At 43.6% G+C, this 17,167-nt stretch overlaps 1 protein-coding gene across 4 annotated transcripts in view; it reads right to left on the reverse strand.

Annotated features, from left to right (window-relative positions):
• SLC67A1 (solute carrier family 67 member 1) overlaps window positions 1–17,167 on the reverse strand; it is a 63,218-nt gene that overhangs the window by 21,196 nt on the left and 24,855 nt on the right. For 3 of the 4 annotated variants that reach the window (XM_085581494.1, XM_031505062.3, XM_085581493.1), the window contains 2 exons: window positions 2,363–2,478; window positions 1,774–1,884 (listed from right to left, as the gene is read on the reverse strand). In XM_085581494.1, coding sequence (XP_085437620.1) covers window positions 1,774–1,884; window positions 2,363–2,478 — 227 coding nt within the window. The remainder of the gene's footprint in view (window positions 1–1,773; window positions 1,885–2,362; window positions 2,479–17,167) is intronic. The other variant, XM_085581495.1, reaches the window with a different exon arrangement.

Consider the following 17,167-nt stretch of genomic DNA (forward strand, 5'->3'; position numbering starts at 1 on the left):
CTGCCTTAAATCCCAGCTTCACTGTCTCCATCCTCTTTGCTAGAAACTGCCTTGCAGTTTTGGGCAGGAGATGTTTATTTTGGTTCAGTGAGCATTTTTGCTTGGCATGGGGAAAGAAGAATGGATCCTGTAACAGGCAGGAATTTGCATTTCGGCAGGAATGTCTAAAGCAAAGTGCATTTTGCCTGGCCTTTGGAAAAAAGAGAACACACAGGAAATTACTGTGGGAAGCTCACACAGATGCAGTCTCAGACATTTTTAACAGAGAAATGAATGCTTTAAGATGAGAAATTAGTCAAAATCAGCCAAGAAAACCCTTTTAAAACATCTTTCTCATTCTGTGAAATGCTGTAATTTGATACACTTTTTAGATTGCAGTTTTGGTGGTTTATTGTCTTAAGAATCAAAAAAATTGCACTGTTAGGTCAAGCCAGCAGTGCGACTGTATCCTGTCTCCAGTGGCAGGGGTAGGACCAACTGGCATTACTGATCTCAGCCAGTACCAGCTACACACAGCAGGGGAAAAAACCCAGAAATCCTTTACTTCCAGCTCCAGTTGGACTCATTCCCCACCAGAGATCTAGCAAGAAATAACAGATGAGCCTGACCAAGCTTAGGAATGCCATCCCCTTCTGATTCAGCCATACTCGACAGTCAAATTTACTTTCATTTGTAAACTGAATTTACAGTTTACAAATTAGCCTTTAATTTGTAAATCATGCTTCACGTTCTTTAAACTTCACGGGCTTCTCCAGACAAAAATGAATTGGCAAAAGATGCAAAGTCTAAAAGCTAGGGTGCCTTAAGTCCCCTTTTAGGATCCCTGTTGGAAGGGAACTGCCTTAGTTTGTTTGGATGCATGATACACATGTGTTATGATGTGCACAAAGCTCAGTTCTTTAAATCATCATCAAGAGAAACTGGACTTTTTGGGTTTGACTGGGAAAAGAGCAGTGAAGCTGTACGTGGAAGGGCAGAGAACATCACCCTGTCCTTACACATCACTGACGAGGATGACATTCAGCTTGTCTCTAGTTAAGTGTGTGGGGAAAGAAGTTAGAGGGTAGGCAAAACTGAAGATTATTAAATTGTGCCCAGGGATACATAGTCAGGCAAATGGGGAGATATGAACCCTGGCAGGACAGCAACTGACTCAGAGGGAGCAGGGAAAGAGATGGGTTTGGCAAAGGTTTGAGGGATCAGCAAGTTCCTACCATGACCAAAACCACCCCCCAGCAGAATATATAAGGAAGAGAAGAACAAGCACCCCCATCAGTGTGCAAGGGAGGAAATATGCTGTAGGTCCCCTGTGTGCAGCTCAGCCCTCTCATCTATCAACAATTTTTAAATGCTAGGAAAAAACTTAGGATACACATACACCTTAAAATCCCAAAGTAAAATTGGAAAGGACCTCAGTTTTCCTGCCACAGGACAAACTATTTTCTTCTGCTCTGAAGAGCTTACAGCCCAAAGAGAAATTATAGACAAGAGGAAAAAAACATTTGCAGTGAGGGGGATGGAGACATTAAGTAATTTGCCAAAACTCCCAGATGCAGCTTATGACAAGTGGTGTGTAGGACATTAAATCCCAGGCTTTTGACCCTGTGTAGCTGAGACTACCTGAAAGGATCCAGCATCAAGTTAGGAGGTGAATCCTCACTGCTCTGTGATCAAAAGCAGTGTGCTTGCAGTAGCTCGAGACAAGCCTGGCCTACAGTGTACATCATCCTATTCCAAATACATCAGCAATCATGGGTAATGGGTGAGATTTACCTAAGGGAAGTCCAGCAAAGACCTTGACTATGAACACTTCCATTACCCCTGGAAACTTCATCAGGCGCAGGATTTCTCTGATGCTAAACAAGCTGCCAGACTGTGATGTGCCTGCAGAGGATGATATATGGGTTAATGCTCTGTTTATACAGGTTAAGGCTAGAAAGCAGGGAACTCTGAGATTCTGCTCAGGTTCAAAAACCACCCAAAACCCACATCTCTGCTGCAGCAGCTTTGTGCCGATGGCAGGAGGTTGGGAGCTGGTGCCAGGTCTGCATGCAGAGGAACCCTCTGACACAGTGGGGTTCCCTCCCCTGTCAGACCAAACTAACCCCCAGCAAGGGCTCCACAATCACCTTTCCTGAGACACAGGTCTGGGCTGGAAGACTGCAATTCTGCATGGCAGACTGATCAATATATTTGGAATAATCCTCTTCCATAAACTCAGCTTAGACATTGAAGTGTCAGCATCTCAAGGCTGGGACCTTTTTGCCCTTAAATCAACTCCAAGATCCTTCAGCAGTTCTTGCAGCATGTCAATCCCTTGTCCCTTTTTATGTACTATTTATCAGAAACACAAAATACTCACTGTGCTCTGCCACATGATGGTCTGACTTTGGTTTAGTCTGAGAAGGGATCCAAGCCATTGCTATCAAGGTGTTGATGAGACTTCCCACCAACCCAACATATGTAGGAACATAAACACTGCAAACAGAAAAAATAGAGGTAGCTAGATAAATACCATAAACAAGATATTTCTACCTCCATCCTGCAAAGGCTTGGGCATTTGAATGAGGAACAATTCTTCTTCAAGTCACAGTACATAAGGCATTAAAAGAACTCACATCCTTTCATGAAGGATTTGGATATGACCACAGTTTGAAATTTCAGCAAAAGGTGGCTATTTTTATCAATATAGTTTATCATTTTATTAATAATAGGGTATAATATAATGCTTTTAAATCTCCAAGTGTCAGGGGAAAAGAGTTTTTCTTGTTTTAATGAAGCTTATAAATCTTCCCACAGAAAGCACAGCATCTGCTTTTTAGAATCCATCTAATCCCTGTCTAATCCCCAATTTCATTAGTCTAAGTATCATCTCACTCCTTGAAATTTCTCAGTGAAATAATTAACTTAAGGAAAGTATTCAAGATGATTCAGGATGGTAGAATACAGCCTACAAGTAGAACTAAACCCACCAGAGAGATGATGCCATTTGAAAAGGAGGCATTAAAAATAAAAACAGGACTACAAAACCTTCTGGGAAGGTCAATAGCATTTTGACTGATGCACTTACTTTTCTCCAAAGGTGCCCCAAACAAAACCAATATCAAATACCAAACCAATTTCAACTATCTCTCAGAGCCCCCAGATATTGAATCTTTACCAGAAGTAGGGCCACATCCTCAGGTTTAGGCACAGGGAACAGAAATTATTAACTATAGTTGTACAATGATAAAAAGGAACAATTACAACTTATCTAAAAACCACAAACATGAAAAAGTCAATAGAGCCCGTAATTAGTCCCCAGTTATCACTGTTCTCTTAAAAGAGAAGATTAGGAAATTACTCTTCCTAGTCTTTCAGGGTATGTGGGAAGATTCCACACTCCAAAGGGCTTTAATTTTAACAAATGCAGTAGGGCAAAGTCCAGGCCTGGAAGACTGAAACTGAGGGAAGTCAAGCTGAAAACAAAGAGAGAAGCTTTTTTTAACAGTGAGAGCAATTAGCCACTAAACCAGCTCATTAAAACTCTCCCCCATCATGAGAACCCAGTTAGTTGTAGGGTTTCCCAAAACACGTGATTAAAACCAAACACAGGAAGCAGGTTCGGGGTGGAAATGCCCAGCAGACACCAAAGGCTGGTGTCATGTAGGGCACCATGATGCCTTGGAGGCATCCAAATTTAAGCATTTTGGACTTCAGCAAAGTAATATCTAGATTTCACCAGAGAAGGCTTTGAAGTCTTGCAGATCCATGCAGACTTGGAGATGAGTGTGCCATCCCTGCCTTCCCAACAACCTGTGCTGCCAAAAATAAAATGTAAAAGTGAGCTGTGAGCCCCCAGCTGATGCTCCCTGTGAGCCTGCTGATGAGACATTGCTTATTGCCTGGTTTATTACTGCTGATTTACTTGCCAGTCTACGGTACATGTTTTTCATGAAATAACCAGCAGCACCAATTGTAGAAGCCTCAAGTTTCCTCCATGCTAGGCAAAGGTGCAGTCTGAATAATTTCTTTAAGCCACAGAACAAGACAGTCAAGGATTGAGATGCAAACAAGCAAGAAAAGCATCAGAGAACAAATATAAATATACATATATATATATATATATACACATATTCCCGTTAATAGTAACAGCAAAAATCCCAGCTGAACATTTTAATTCTCATTAATTATTATTAAAACAACAAAGCTAGATATTATCTTTCTGCAAATGGACTTAACACAGTAATTTAGACCTGCTGCCTTCTATCTGGCAAACTGCTTCACTAATTAACTCAGACCACAAAATTAGTCATTTACTGGATCATTACTTTTCATTTTTAGTGCAGCAGAGTGCCACTTTCTAAATTAAAATTATATATGCCAAGCAGTTCCCAAAGTACTGAAATCAAATTTGTGGACAAAAATTTTTATCCAAGACATACAGAATTTCTACTTTGCATTGCAACATAAAGTAAATTTACTAAGGAAATAAAAAGGATAAAATAACTGAAATAAGTAGTTGCCGCTGGCTAAATGTGTGTGTGGGGGTTGTGGTGATTTTTTTTTTTTTTGCTTGACTTTTTTTTTTTTTTCCTGGGAGTTTCTCTATTTCAAGCTTTCATTCTGATATGTAAAAAACATATCTCAAAATTTTTCATCAGCCAGAAGAACTTCCTTTCCAGCCCTACTTTTTCCTGAGGTTGTCCATAATCCCACATACCAATGTAAATATGTTTTACTCTTCACATCCAAGAAGAATTACAGTAAGCAATGACAGAAGGATAACTCTGTAAAACTATAAGCAAACAATGCCCTGTGCTTACTTTACTGCAAGCATAGGACTTCATAGTTAATTCACTGCTGTGAAAGGGAGAGAGCCTTGACAATTTATATTTTTGGGAAAAGTTGGGCTTGATATAACAAATCTGTGGAATTTTATATGGCTGGTTCCTGAAATCAGAGAAATACAGTAAAATATGGAGTTCAAAATGGTGTTTCCCCCACAAGCCTGAAACAAAGTCATCCGAAAATCACTTTTCCTAAGCACATCTTTCTGCAAGTGCTCCATCTTTTTCCACACATTAAGTACTGTCATTCCTTGATGGAAAGGTAAGGAAGGTACACCCTCCAGTTAGCTGCTCTGCTATCTCATACTTCAACAGGGACAAATGCTGAAATTTGACAAAACTCACCTGTGTCCTGGAAACCACCTTTTGCATTTCTTTGTTGGCTCATTTAAGAGATGAAGTGAAACCAAGGAAGGTGGTGGTAGGAATGCTTTTCTGGGCTGCTAGCACCTGCTGAACAAGAGCTGGCTCGTGGTCTCTGTTTTTTTGTTTTAAAATTTAAGCATGAACTCCCATCTCTGCTGACATCAGCCAGAGTCCTTTTCAGTTTTGTGTTTGGCTTATCAGGAGGAAGCCTCACGAGGAAGGGATGCAGTAGCATTAAGATAAATGAAGTACTTCAAGCAGGTTGCTCCTGTGGGACCTCTCCCCATCCTCTTCCCCTTCCTGCTCTCCCTCTAATCCCTCCTGGCTGTCCACAAACCAGCCATGTGGAACCAGAGTGAGCCCTGCCAAACCCAGCAGCAGATTTCCTGAGCAGGGTGGAAGAACAAAGGCTGCGGGCAGGACTAATACAATTAAATTAAATGGAGCAAAAGGGCACAGCAGCTTTGGCAGCTGAGCTCATTGTATGGCCTCTTCCAGTTTCTTGTTGATTAATGAGAGATTAAGGGCCTCCGCTGTCCTGAGATTTATGGTCAAAATAACTTGGGTAACTTTATCTCTATCTTCAGCATGTTATTTATAATTCCTCTGCTTTTTAATCTGTAGAGAGAGCCCCTTCCTGACTTGTGTCAGCAACCTCCTTGGTCTCTTCCCTGGGGACTTCTGCTAGCAAAGCCCCTTTCAGCTGTCAGCTAAAACCACAGCTGCCCACTACTTTCTTTTGTTTTTTTCAGCCTTGCCACAAAGCAGAGGAATAAAGCATGTTTTCCTGTCCTGCATGGGACCAATGAATCTGACTCTCCTGCTTTCAGGAGGATGCAAATATTTTGGCTGCAGAGAGCAAACACTTAAATCTAAGACTAGGAGGAACTAGGGTCAAGAAGGACTAGTTTTTGCCAACATGACTAGCTGCAGCTTGTCCTGACTTAAAACTTTCAGAGAAACAGGAAGAGAACATAAGCAGAGGGACCTGGAGGCCAGGAGCCAGTAACATCAGCCAGGACTTAACAACTTGACAAAAGCCTCTCCTTTTCACTTTCCTGAATGCAATAGGTAAAATGTGGTGGATGCATTTAAAGCATTCCTTTAAAGAGTTTTAAAGGGTTTTAAAAATTGGGGTGGCCACTTGCCACAGGACCCATGGTGAGGCCCAGTGCAAGGTTCACTTGGTAGTCTGTGGCCATGGAGAAGGGACAAGTACCTGGCAGCTAAGATTACCCATCTGGAAACTCCATCCTAAATGCTGGTGGGAAAGCAGAATTGATGTTGAAACCATTAATAGTAATGTACTGGAAAACAGATTGACCCCCAAAAAATCCTAGGATCCAAAGCCAGCTGGAGGAGGGTTTTTTCTCCATCTAAAACCTAACCAGCCCTTGTATTTACTGGCAAGTAAATCCCAACCTTTACCACACCTCCCAAGGGCAGCAAGTGAGGAGCTAATCCATGTTCCTTCACAACCTGCTCCCATCCGGGTCAATTAGTATGAGCCAAATGAATGCAATGAGAGTTCAGTTTCTGGATCAAGACATGACAGTAACACAGAGGCTCTCCAACTCCCATCACCTGCCCCTGAAGTCAGAGGTGGCACACATGCAGCATCTGAAAAACCTGGCAAACTTTAGAGCAAATGCAGCTCTTGGAAAGCAGGGCCTGGCCAAACAAGTGCATATGGGTGTATTTAGGCACATACATATGTAGAAATACACGTGCAGAGCACTTCACAGTAGCTTTGAAGCAATGCTTTCAGCAAAACTTCTGTGAAAACTCAATCCCACAAAGGCATGTGCAGCATGCGGGCATCAGGCAGTGGACCAGCAGCAGGAGAGGCCACTGGCCAGGCATTTGCAGGCATATTTCCAGGCATATTTTCAGCTCACAGACAGAAAGCCTGACCAGAATCCCAGCTAATACCTGCCAGCCATAACTCCCAGGCAGTGCCAAGCAGGGACTGGGCACCAGAACCTCCTGCCTCCACCAGGGTCAGCTCCAACAAACCAACAGGGGCCACAGTTTTGGGCTCCAGCCCAAATTCCAGTCCTTACTTGGCTGAAATTCCTATCTTTGATTTCCTGCCTGAGAAGCCCAGGACAGACCATGGAGGCAGGTACTTAGGGGGAGGCTGCATTCAAGGCTGACTGTGCCATGAGATGATATCAGTGGCTTTCCCATTAGCATTCCAGCCACAGAGCCCTGCTCCGCAAAGCCCAGGAGAAGAACGCACGCGTATAATTGCACAATTAAACGTTGCGTCAATATGCGATTCTTTCGAGGAGGAAGCAGCTCCCAATGATTCCCCGAGGATTAAAGGATCAATGTGTATTTCGGCAGTGAATGGCATTGTGTTTGTTTTCTTTTTCTTAATAAAGTCAAAGTTGAACATGGAGACAGCACAGATTGTTTTTTAGTGACTCACTCCTACTTCAAAACTGCACTGCATAAAGCCGGCATTCATAGCCAGCCTGGATTCCTTAAACAGCTCTGAGAGGACTCTCAAAATATTTCTTTGATTGCAGTTTGGCCACACTATCCACTCATACCCTTAGAGGGGCAGATGGAGGTGAAAAAAAAAAGCTGGTGAGTTAAAAAGAATAGCAAAGCAAAAAACTGAGGTGAAAAAGAGAAAGTTCAGGTGAAATCATTCCACCAAACCGTGAGCTCTGGTAACCAGCTTCAGGTCTGTAAGAAAGTGAGCAGTGACCATTGTGTTCCTGATAACTTAGTGATGCATAAGTTACTGCATAACTTACTGTAAATTAGTGGTGATTTTGTTCAAAGAGCTCTGTTTTACTGGTTTGCTGAATGCATTTCTTCTCTGACCCAATGTGGTCTGGTCTATATTATTGAGATTCTGCCTAAATAGTAAAAAAAAACCCAACCACCAAAAAAAAAAAAACCCAAACCAAAAAAACAACAAAAACCCAAGCACAAAATTTCACCAAGCCTTCTTAAAAAACAAACCCACAAAAACCTCAACCAAAAAAAGACTGAGCGTACAGAATTTTCCCACATTTCCTAGAATGTTCATGCCAATGTACAGAGGTAGTCCAGCTTCCACAGCCCAGGGCAAGAAATAGCACAGTAACACACATAAACTCAGACAACCCAATGCTCAGCAGACTTCAAGGCAGCACTACTGGAGGAGGACCACCCATCACATTATCCATGCTTTTGAGAGGAAAACAAAACACCCCCAAGTCTTCCTTTGTGCAATTCCTACTCCTGTCCTCATAGAAAAAACATTACACAGAGACATGGAGAAATGTGTTCCCCCTCTCTTAACAGAGAACACAAAACTTAGTGGATAGCCACCCCCTCCCAAGCATCAGCAGGAAAAGGGGGGAGTTCACAATCGTGATGCAACTGGAAACCATTACCAGGTTGTCATTTTTGCCATATATGCTTTAGATGAGAAGCAGCAGAAGTTGGCTGCTACTGCTTTGAGCAGAGCAGGAGGCTTTTTCTCACTATGGTGAGCTTGACATCACTGCAGGCTGTCCAAGGAGGGAGTGAGACTTCACATCCACACCCTCCAGAAAGCCCCTCACAGGGTGAGAATGAGTCACCCGCAGACAAGTGCTCATTCAACTGCTTATTTCTAGTGGCAGCCACATCTGGAAAATTCATGTGATGCGGAATGAAAAAAAATATGAAGAGGGGAATGGGCAGCCTCCATGACCTGTTTCCATCAGAACTGGATGAGGGAGGGATATTAAAGATTGGCACTGGTGCATTAGCAGGGCAAAGAGCCAGGAGTGGAACCACAGGGGTACATCAGAGCTGCCATGTGCTGAGGACATCAGACATGGGACAGGGACTTCACAGCCATCACCAGCCATTGGAGACACCTGTGGATTAGGTTCCCTTAAGGGACATTCACTGCTGTGTGTGTCACTGACCCAGCACAAGCAGGGTTGCAGGTGGGTCTTGATACTCAGCCTTGCAGAAAAAACACTAGGGCAATGCAGGGCACTGCATAAAAAGCATTGGGCTTCTTCCACAGGGAAAATCCTCCTTTGGCAGAGCTCCCCAGGTAAAGAGTGTTTTGTATGGATGGATGAGGTTGGCTGTCCATCAGGGCATGGAAAGTGATCTATCCCCACCTGCTGCAGAGAAAATCCCAGCAATGAAAAGCAGCTGGAAGGAGCCAGCCCCTGCCCCAGCAGATCCCACCACCGGAGTGGGAAGGAGATCCCTGTGACAGGATGCTAACTCCCAAGCATCTGGAGCAGCCTGGCCAGGCCAGACTAGTGCTGCCCCATCCAGCGCAGCACTCTCCCGCGGCACTCGGCTAATTGCCGGAAGAAGGATATCAGTTACGCTTCAATAAGATGTGGGAGGATCTGCATGCTTTGCCCAGAGTCTGCCGCTAATTTCGTGTATCATTTAGTCTTATGTGCTCTTTTCTCTGATAAAACACCCTATTTCCAAATACTGCACTTTGCTAATTCAAAGCTACACTTGAATGCGTGATTATTGCTTTTCCCTATTGCACTCCATAAACAGTCCCAGTGGTGCCTTGGTTCACTGAACACCTGCACATCGACATGAATTTATAACAAATGTGGGAATAAACTGTACTCCCCAAAAGATTTTAGTTATTTTAGGCATTGCTTCCCTCACACTACTATAGAGCATCACCCTGTAGACCCAGAAATGGAGAAGTCTAGCCAAGGACCAGGTATAAGCTGCACTCCCTGCATGGGGGTTTGCAACACCTGGCTTTGATCCTAGCAGTGCTAACTAATATTGGATGAGCTGGGACAGGTTGAGATAGGCATCAGAAAGTAGGTGTTGGTGGTCAGTGCTCACATCAGAGGCACCCCACTGGTGAGGCTGGGACATGTGCTCTTCGACCTATCTGTGATCCATCTGGCACAGCAGTGAAGTAAGAAAATTTCCTGAGAATACACAAACTAAAAGAGTATTGGGGAAAAGAACAGCCAGTGGGGAATTGCATGTGGCCCTCACAGGGCTGAGAGATTGGGCAATAACGCAGATTAGATCTAACGTTAGATTAGATGCTTGCAGGCTAAACAAGTCTTAAATTCACACATGAAATTATGCTTTCTGAATGCTTATTTCTGGAGTAGGCACTACTGACATGGTAATTTCCACCACAAAAACCAGGAAGCACCAAGTGAAACTGTCAGAGACTAATTCAAAAGAAAGAGAAAGGCCTAATTCTTCTTGCAATATGTTGATGGTCAGCGGAGTTCGTTGCTACTGTTGTTGTGGAAGCAAAAGGTTTGGACAGGCACAAGGAGAGATTAGATAAGCACTTAGAAGACTGATGCACTGAAGATTACTAAAGCATCACGAATCATATTCACTCATTCATGTCAGGAAATCCCCTGAGCTGAAAATAGTTGGAGGCTGGAAAAGTAATCAGAGAAGTATTATGCAAGTTTGTCCAACTCTTGCTCTTCACTAGGACTATTACTACGATTTTTGCCAGAGAAAGGATGACACTAGATCACATTGAGAGGCAACTGCAATTTCCTTCTCTACACTGAGAATCAAATCTGTGTCTCCCACCACCATGTCATAAGCCAAACAAGCACATATTTGCTCATTCCCTGGAAAATGATGGTTTTTTCCCCTGCAACCCTAAAACATTCCAGAGAATAAATAAGAATAAGCACAACTCTCACTTTGTGTCTGGGAGGACATGCAGCTTGGAAAGAGTAATGCCACATTTTAGTTCAAGAAATACTCATGTATCTTATGAAGTGACTGTTGAATATAACACGAAAATGCAGTCTCCTAGCTCTTAACCATTTTCTTGGATACTCCAAAGAAAGTAACAGAAAGTAGTACTACAAACAGATTTTTGGGGTTATCCCCCACCTTCTCCTTCATGTTGAAGGTTTGTTCCCTAACAGGTAGCAAAGCCTTTAAGTATTTTTTTTTAATTACTTAATTAAGGAACAAAAACTACTCTTCCAAGCTCAGAATGTGGTGAATTATTAAAATGCTCAGTTTGGGTGTGTTGCTAGGTAAGGACTCCCACACACAGACTGGTTGAAGGTGAGCTTGCTAGACTACTCAGTGACTCACCACCAAACACATCGTTAATTATATGTTACAGCATGTCTGACTTCATAGAGTGCTGTAGGTGGTGTGAAATAATCTTTGAATGAGTTCAAGCTTTTTCCACCTTTTATGAGGTTACAGTGCTTCAGACTCCAAAAGACTCAGCTAGGCAGGAAACTGTTGAGGATTTGCTGTAGTAACCTGAGCTGCACTCCAGCACGTCAAGTCTCGACTCACAGCAGTGGCTTTGGAAGATCTGCAAGCTTGGCATCGGCTGGAGCTCTCACCCATCATGATGCACTCACTCCTCACTCACAGCTGGCTCAAAGCAGTGTGTGGGCAGAGCTGAATTTTGAATTTTGCTGCCCAAGGATGAGGGGTGGGGTCTGGGTAGTTCCTGTGAGGGAAAGAGGTAGGATTTGGCTGGCACAGAAAGCACGAAGAGACTTCTGGCAAGCCACTGCCTTTTTTAGTAGCACAGAGAAGTGAGGAGTGAGGCAGTAACTGCTACTTCCAAGAGAACCTCTCCCACCTTCTAAAAGCAGACAGACACCATAGGCTCTGGCTTTCTGCAAAGACTGTGCCTTCCCAACACTCTGGTAAGACAACAGGACTATGGGCAGATAGTTTGATGCTGCAGGTAACAACCTATTTTGCTGGAGGTGTCCCAGCATCAGCCCACTGAGGGACTCTAGCTTTTCCCTCTGTCAGCCCCTTTTGCAAGCAGGGTTCTGGTAATGCTGCTGCAGTGATCCCTGAGGGTGACCCTTGTGTCACACAAAAGCAAGGACTCCCTCCACACCCCACACCCACAGGTTTGAGGTAAGTAAATAGAAAGTCGTTGGCTAGCCAAGTCTGACACTTAAAATTCATCTCTTAACCAGGACTGTGCTCACGTGAATGACATTTTAAAGCTACGTAATCCCTGGTGAAACAAGTTAATTCTTTACCTTGAGGTAAGTAACTGTAAATGCAGCATCCTACCAGAGGTATGGCACAGACTGATCTCGCCTTGGAACAAGTAGTGGCAGCCAACACCTCCTTCCTCAAGGTGTGAAAAACTTTGCCATGCTTCATCAAGGGCTCCAGCATCTTTTGTCTAGTAAGACCTTTTAATGAAACAGGACACATTAGGACTAATTTTGTATGGGAAGCAGTGTTTAAACACTAATACCCAAAAGTCACAAATAAGGAATTTCAAGGGTCAGGCGGGAGACTTTCCAGCATCCCATTGCAACCTGTCTGGTTGCACAGCAGGCCCCTTTAAAACCAATTCTTTCTCCAGCAAAGATGGAGCCTGAGGGCTGTGGGGCAACTGATTGGATTTCATTAAGAGTTTGACCCCAAAAGGAGGTGTTTGAATGAGATGAATGAGTCACTCCATTTCAATAATGGGCGAAACCATTAATTGAAGGCACACAGTTTGCTTGTTTGGGCAGGCTTCCTATGCTCTAATCAGGAGTGGTCTCACTGCTGCTCTATTTACTGAACTCCTTCAATTAAGTACTTTGTTTCCCTCATCCATAATGACAATGGTTTCTGCATGTTAAATATATTCAGAAAGGAGGTTGCTCTGGGTTTCACATTTGCAAATTGGAGTAGCTTTCTCCTCTACACAGTTGGTAGGAGAAACAGCAGCCAAGGAATGGCTAAGAAACTTCTCACCAAGTGAGGTATTCTCAACTACTTTGTTTAACATAGTAGGAAATTATTTGGGTTAAAAAGCACATTCAGTATTAACTAAAGTTGCTTGCACATTTTGGAGCAATGAATAAAAGCAAATTGAATGCATTTCATACCAGTGAAACGTAATTACCAGGTCTTCTATTCATTCTGGGTATTTTGGTGGATTCCAGCATTGCCAAAGCCCTGAACAAGAACATGCTTTAACTGCAGAGCTGCTGCAGCAGTTGCATCTTGAGCTCTGCCTCACACAGGTTTTCTCTGGGTTGGAGGAACTGCCCTTAGGGAGAGAAAGCACTCAGCTCTTTCTTCACACCACGTTTCATCTTGGCCCCACTACAGAGACCACCTACAGGGATGCCAGTTAGCATCAGCTGCATGATGCTGAACCGGTATTTGTGGGAGCACTCAGTGGGAACCACATCTTAGGCACCTCATGGGCAGCTCTCCACCCAGCCACCCGCGCACGGCACAGCCCCGCTCTGCTCACCCCCAAACGGCAGCAGCAAGTTACCTGACAGACCTGTATGGAAAACTTGGAGCAGAGTGTTTACTGCATGTGTACTTGCATTTAATTGCAAATTAGCAGTTGGGAATAAGGAGGGGTGAGCGAGGTGTGAGCTGCCAGCTGTCTGCAGAGGAGTTTGGAAAGCTTGGATGATCCACCGCTGTAGCTGTGCGGGGTGAAGCACCGGCCCGCTGCACGCTTGGGGTTTGCTGTGGCTGCAATATTTACATTTCAAGCCATCTGCTGGTGCAAGAGCCAGAGGCCACACACTTCTTTGGCAGGACATCCTAGGGATGTATTTCAGGTGCTATGAAGGCAGCAATGTTATTTAGTGGCCAGCAGCACCCATGATTTCAGACTGGTGTTTGTGGTATCCTGAGCCTTGAAGAAGCTGGATGCTTTCAGCACACCAAAGAGGTCCACTTAAACAGATGAATTTATAATTTAGGAAATTATTTGCCTTGAGATTCTTGGCTTTTTTCTTTTAAGTGCACAGGGGGAAAAATTACATTTTCATTTCACATCAATTTTACTTTCAGCAGGGCAAAACCATGGAAACAAGGACTTCAGAGTGCTGCCAAGCCTGTTGGACATAGATCTGTACAGCACCAGGGAAATACTGGGGTGTCCAAAGTACACAAATCCCCAGACCTGGGTCTGCACCAGTCCCTGTAAGAACCTTGTTATAAAGTTTTCCTTTCTTACCTACAGAAACAAACCTAATGCAACAGCAGCTGAAAACCCCCACACTTTAAATCTAACAATTAATCTTCATAATATCCCTGTGGGTAATGGTGGTGCAAACACCCCAGATGTACTCACAGGGAAATGAAGCACAGAAAACCTGAATGGCCTAGTAAGATCCCATAAAGACCATGGTGGAAATAAAAAGCCTTAAAAATCAGGTGTCTCACATGTAAGTTTAGCACTCAGACCAGAGTACCACAATTTTCCTCTCCTCTTTCTTTTCCCTGGATCATCCAAAAGCCATTTTCTGCCCCAGCCACAACAGTGATGCAATGAGAACCCACGGCTTGCTGTGTCTCGCAGCACCCTGACAACACAACAGCAGCACCCACATATTACAACACCACTTACGAGAGATGCACACACATGTAGATTTTGAAAATGTGTGACATCTCTATTACTGTTTCAAGAATTCCTCCCCAGGAGCCTTGATGTTGCACACTGGTGTCAGCTGGCCCAGCTCCACGAGGACCAGGTGCCCTGGAAACAGGCTTCGCCCCAGGGACACATCCTAGAGCCCTGACTCAATTTAAGCATGAAATTGAGTCAGTGGAAACTTGTCTGAGGAAGGACTGAGTAAAAACCACAGGGTGAGAGTAAAACAAGAAATGAAGATCCTAAGGAATTAGTAATAAAAGCTGCAATCCCAGCTGCAGCAGGGGCTGTCATGAAAAAGGGGCTAGAAAAGACCAACTGCGGGCATCATGGAAAAGATGAAAGTCAGTAGAACTGAAAATGGTTTAAGATCAGGCCCAACATCAGCAACATAGATGTGATGGCTGCCAATCCCCATCAAAACGGCATCAAAATCCAATACAAAGATCATAGCCAAAGCATAGGGAGAGGGATTAGACTGGAAATTCAAAGCTCTTCAGTAAATTATAAGGTAGCAAAAAAGGTGATTAATTTGGTGATTAATTTAATCCCTGCTTCAGATCAAGTCTAGCAGTGGTCTCTGACAAAGGCTATTTTTTAAAATTAAATTACACAAACTGTGTACAACTTATTATATTTACAGACACACCCAACAAACCCTATGATACCCTAAAAGCAAAGCACCATGGAATTTGAAGGCTCTGGGGATCTTCTTTGTGGGCTGCTTTAAGTCGGGTTAATATATGCCTTTAATTTCTTCCCCAGACTTACTTCTTGTAAAACTAAATATAACCAGAAGAGAAAACAGTACTCAAAGATCAATAAACATGTGGGAAAAATTAACCCAGAGGGAGCATGAAAGCCATCTGCCCGAGACTCCCCATGTACTCATCCCACAGATGTGAACAGTGAGAGATGGATGCTCTGGTGGCAGAAAAACAGTGGCAAACCCTCGTCCTGTTGGCATTAAAAGAAACCACACATCCAGCCGGCCAGAGAGCTGGTTTTGCCAGGAGCAAATTAGCCCAGAGGCCAGCCAAGGCTTTATCAGCTGGAAAGTCCCAGTCATGAGTGCTAGCTGCAAGGGGCAAAGGGAAAACAAAGCAACAGGGAAAGATCAGCCAGGACAAGCCTGAACATGTTCAGTTTGTCCTTCCTACATTACAATTATATCCTCATTCCTCAGAGCAAAAGGCAGTTCAAAGACACAATAAATCCCTTTCTAGTCTTACGCTTCTCAGGAACGTCACGGAAACGGAACTGAAGTGGTTCCCAGAGATAAGGTGACAAAGTATAATTAAACCCTTCCCTACAGTGACACTTTGGTAAAATATCAGTGGAGAAATAGAGGTACCATTCAGACACAGCTATGTCATTCATCTGAGGAAACAGGACCAACCTTAGAGGTTTCAAACTGATCGATTTAATGTTCTGCTCCTCACACTCTGCAGCTGTTCCTTTCTTTGCCTCTAAGGCTCATACTAACTTCATTTCATGAGCTGGATTTTATTGTCAGGAAACATGATTCTCTTTTGGGGTACATCTTAATAAATCCCTCTGTTTAGGTCCCAAGAAATTTGGGCTAAAGCACTGTAGACCAAGGATGGCTTTGGAGCAGGCAAAGCCTGAGTGGCCAGTTAAAACAGCCACCAAACAGGAGATTTTTCAAAGCTTTTTATTTCATCCCTTCAGGGCAATGGAGGGGACAAAGAAAAGAAAGGGAGCTGAAAGACAAGGCAGGAAGCACACTCAAGATGGAGCTGGGATGTCTCCAAGGGTGTTCCCACTCTGTGCTGTGTCTTTTGCAAACCAAAGCAAAACCAAAGGTACAAGGCATAATGATGCCACAGAGACCAATTAAGTGGCAAGGGGAAAATAATTGGGTCTTCAACTAAAAACATTCACTAAACAGCCCTAGACAGCAAAGTATTAGATAGCTGCAAATGTAGACGTGGGCGGAACAGACAGAAACAAAAGGCTCCATCACTGAGTACCAAACCACACAGAAGCTGTCCAGCACTTTGCTGAAAGGTTGATTAACTGAAATGACAATGGCTTTAAAAATTATTTTTTAATCTTTTTAACACCAAGACTTTGATAGAGTATGGAAATCACCCTGCCCATCATCCCAGCTCTGGGCTCTCATTGATGACACATATTCATGTCACTGTTACAAGCTTCAGCCTCACACAGGACAGACACCTTTTTACCATAACTGGGCTGCATGAGATTTTAATTACCCTATTGAAAAACCATAAATATTTCAGACTGAGTCATTTTGGGTGGAAAGGATTTTTTCCTGCCTTTCACAACGTCAGGGAATTTCTTTCCACCCTGCAGCCCTTAGGAAAGGGGCACATGGCTGAAGGAGTCAGCGGTCATGAATAATCAGGGAGGGACTTCTCCAGAACAGGGCACCAATGTGAAGAAGTCTTTCTTCTGGGGTGACATTTGCATGACTGAGGGGTGACATAATAATTCCACAAACAAAAAAGGCTTTATACCCACATAGTGGCTCTCAAAACCTCTCTGCACTGACTTAGTCCTTCCTTTCTGTACAGTAGCATCACATTTTGGAGGCAGGAATTTAAGCCCCATCTCTGCA

Source organism: Lonchura striata, chromosome 5 (assembly GCF_050655825.1).
Source record: "Lonchura striata isolate lonStrDom1 chromosome 5, ASM5065582v1, whole genome shotgun sequence".
NCBI lineage: Eukaryota > Metazoa > Chordata > Aves > Passeriformes > Estrildidae > Lonchura > Lonchura striata.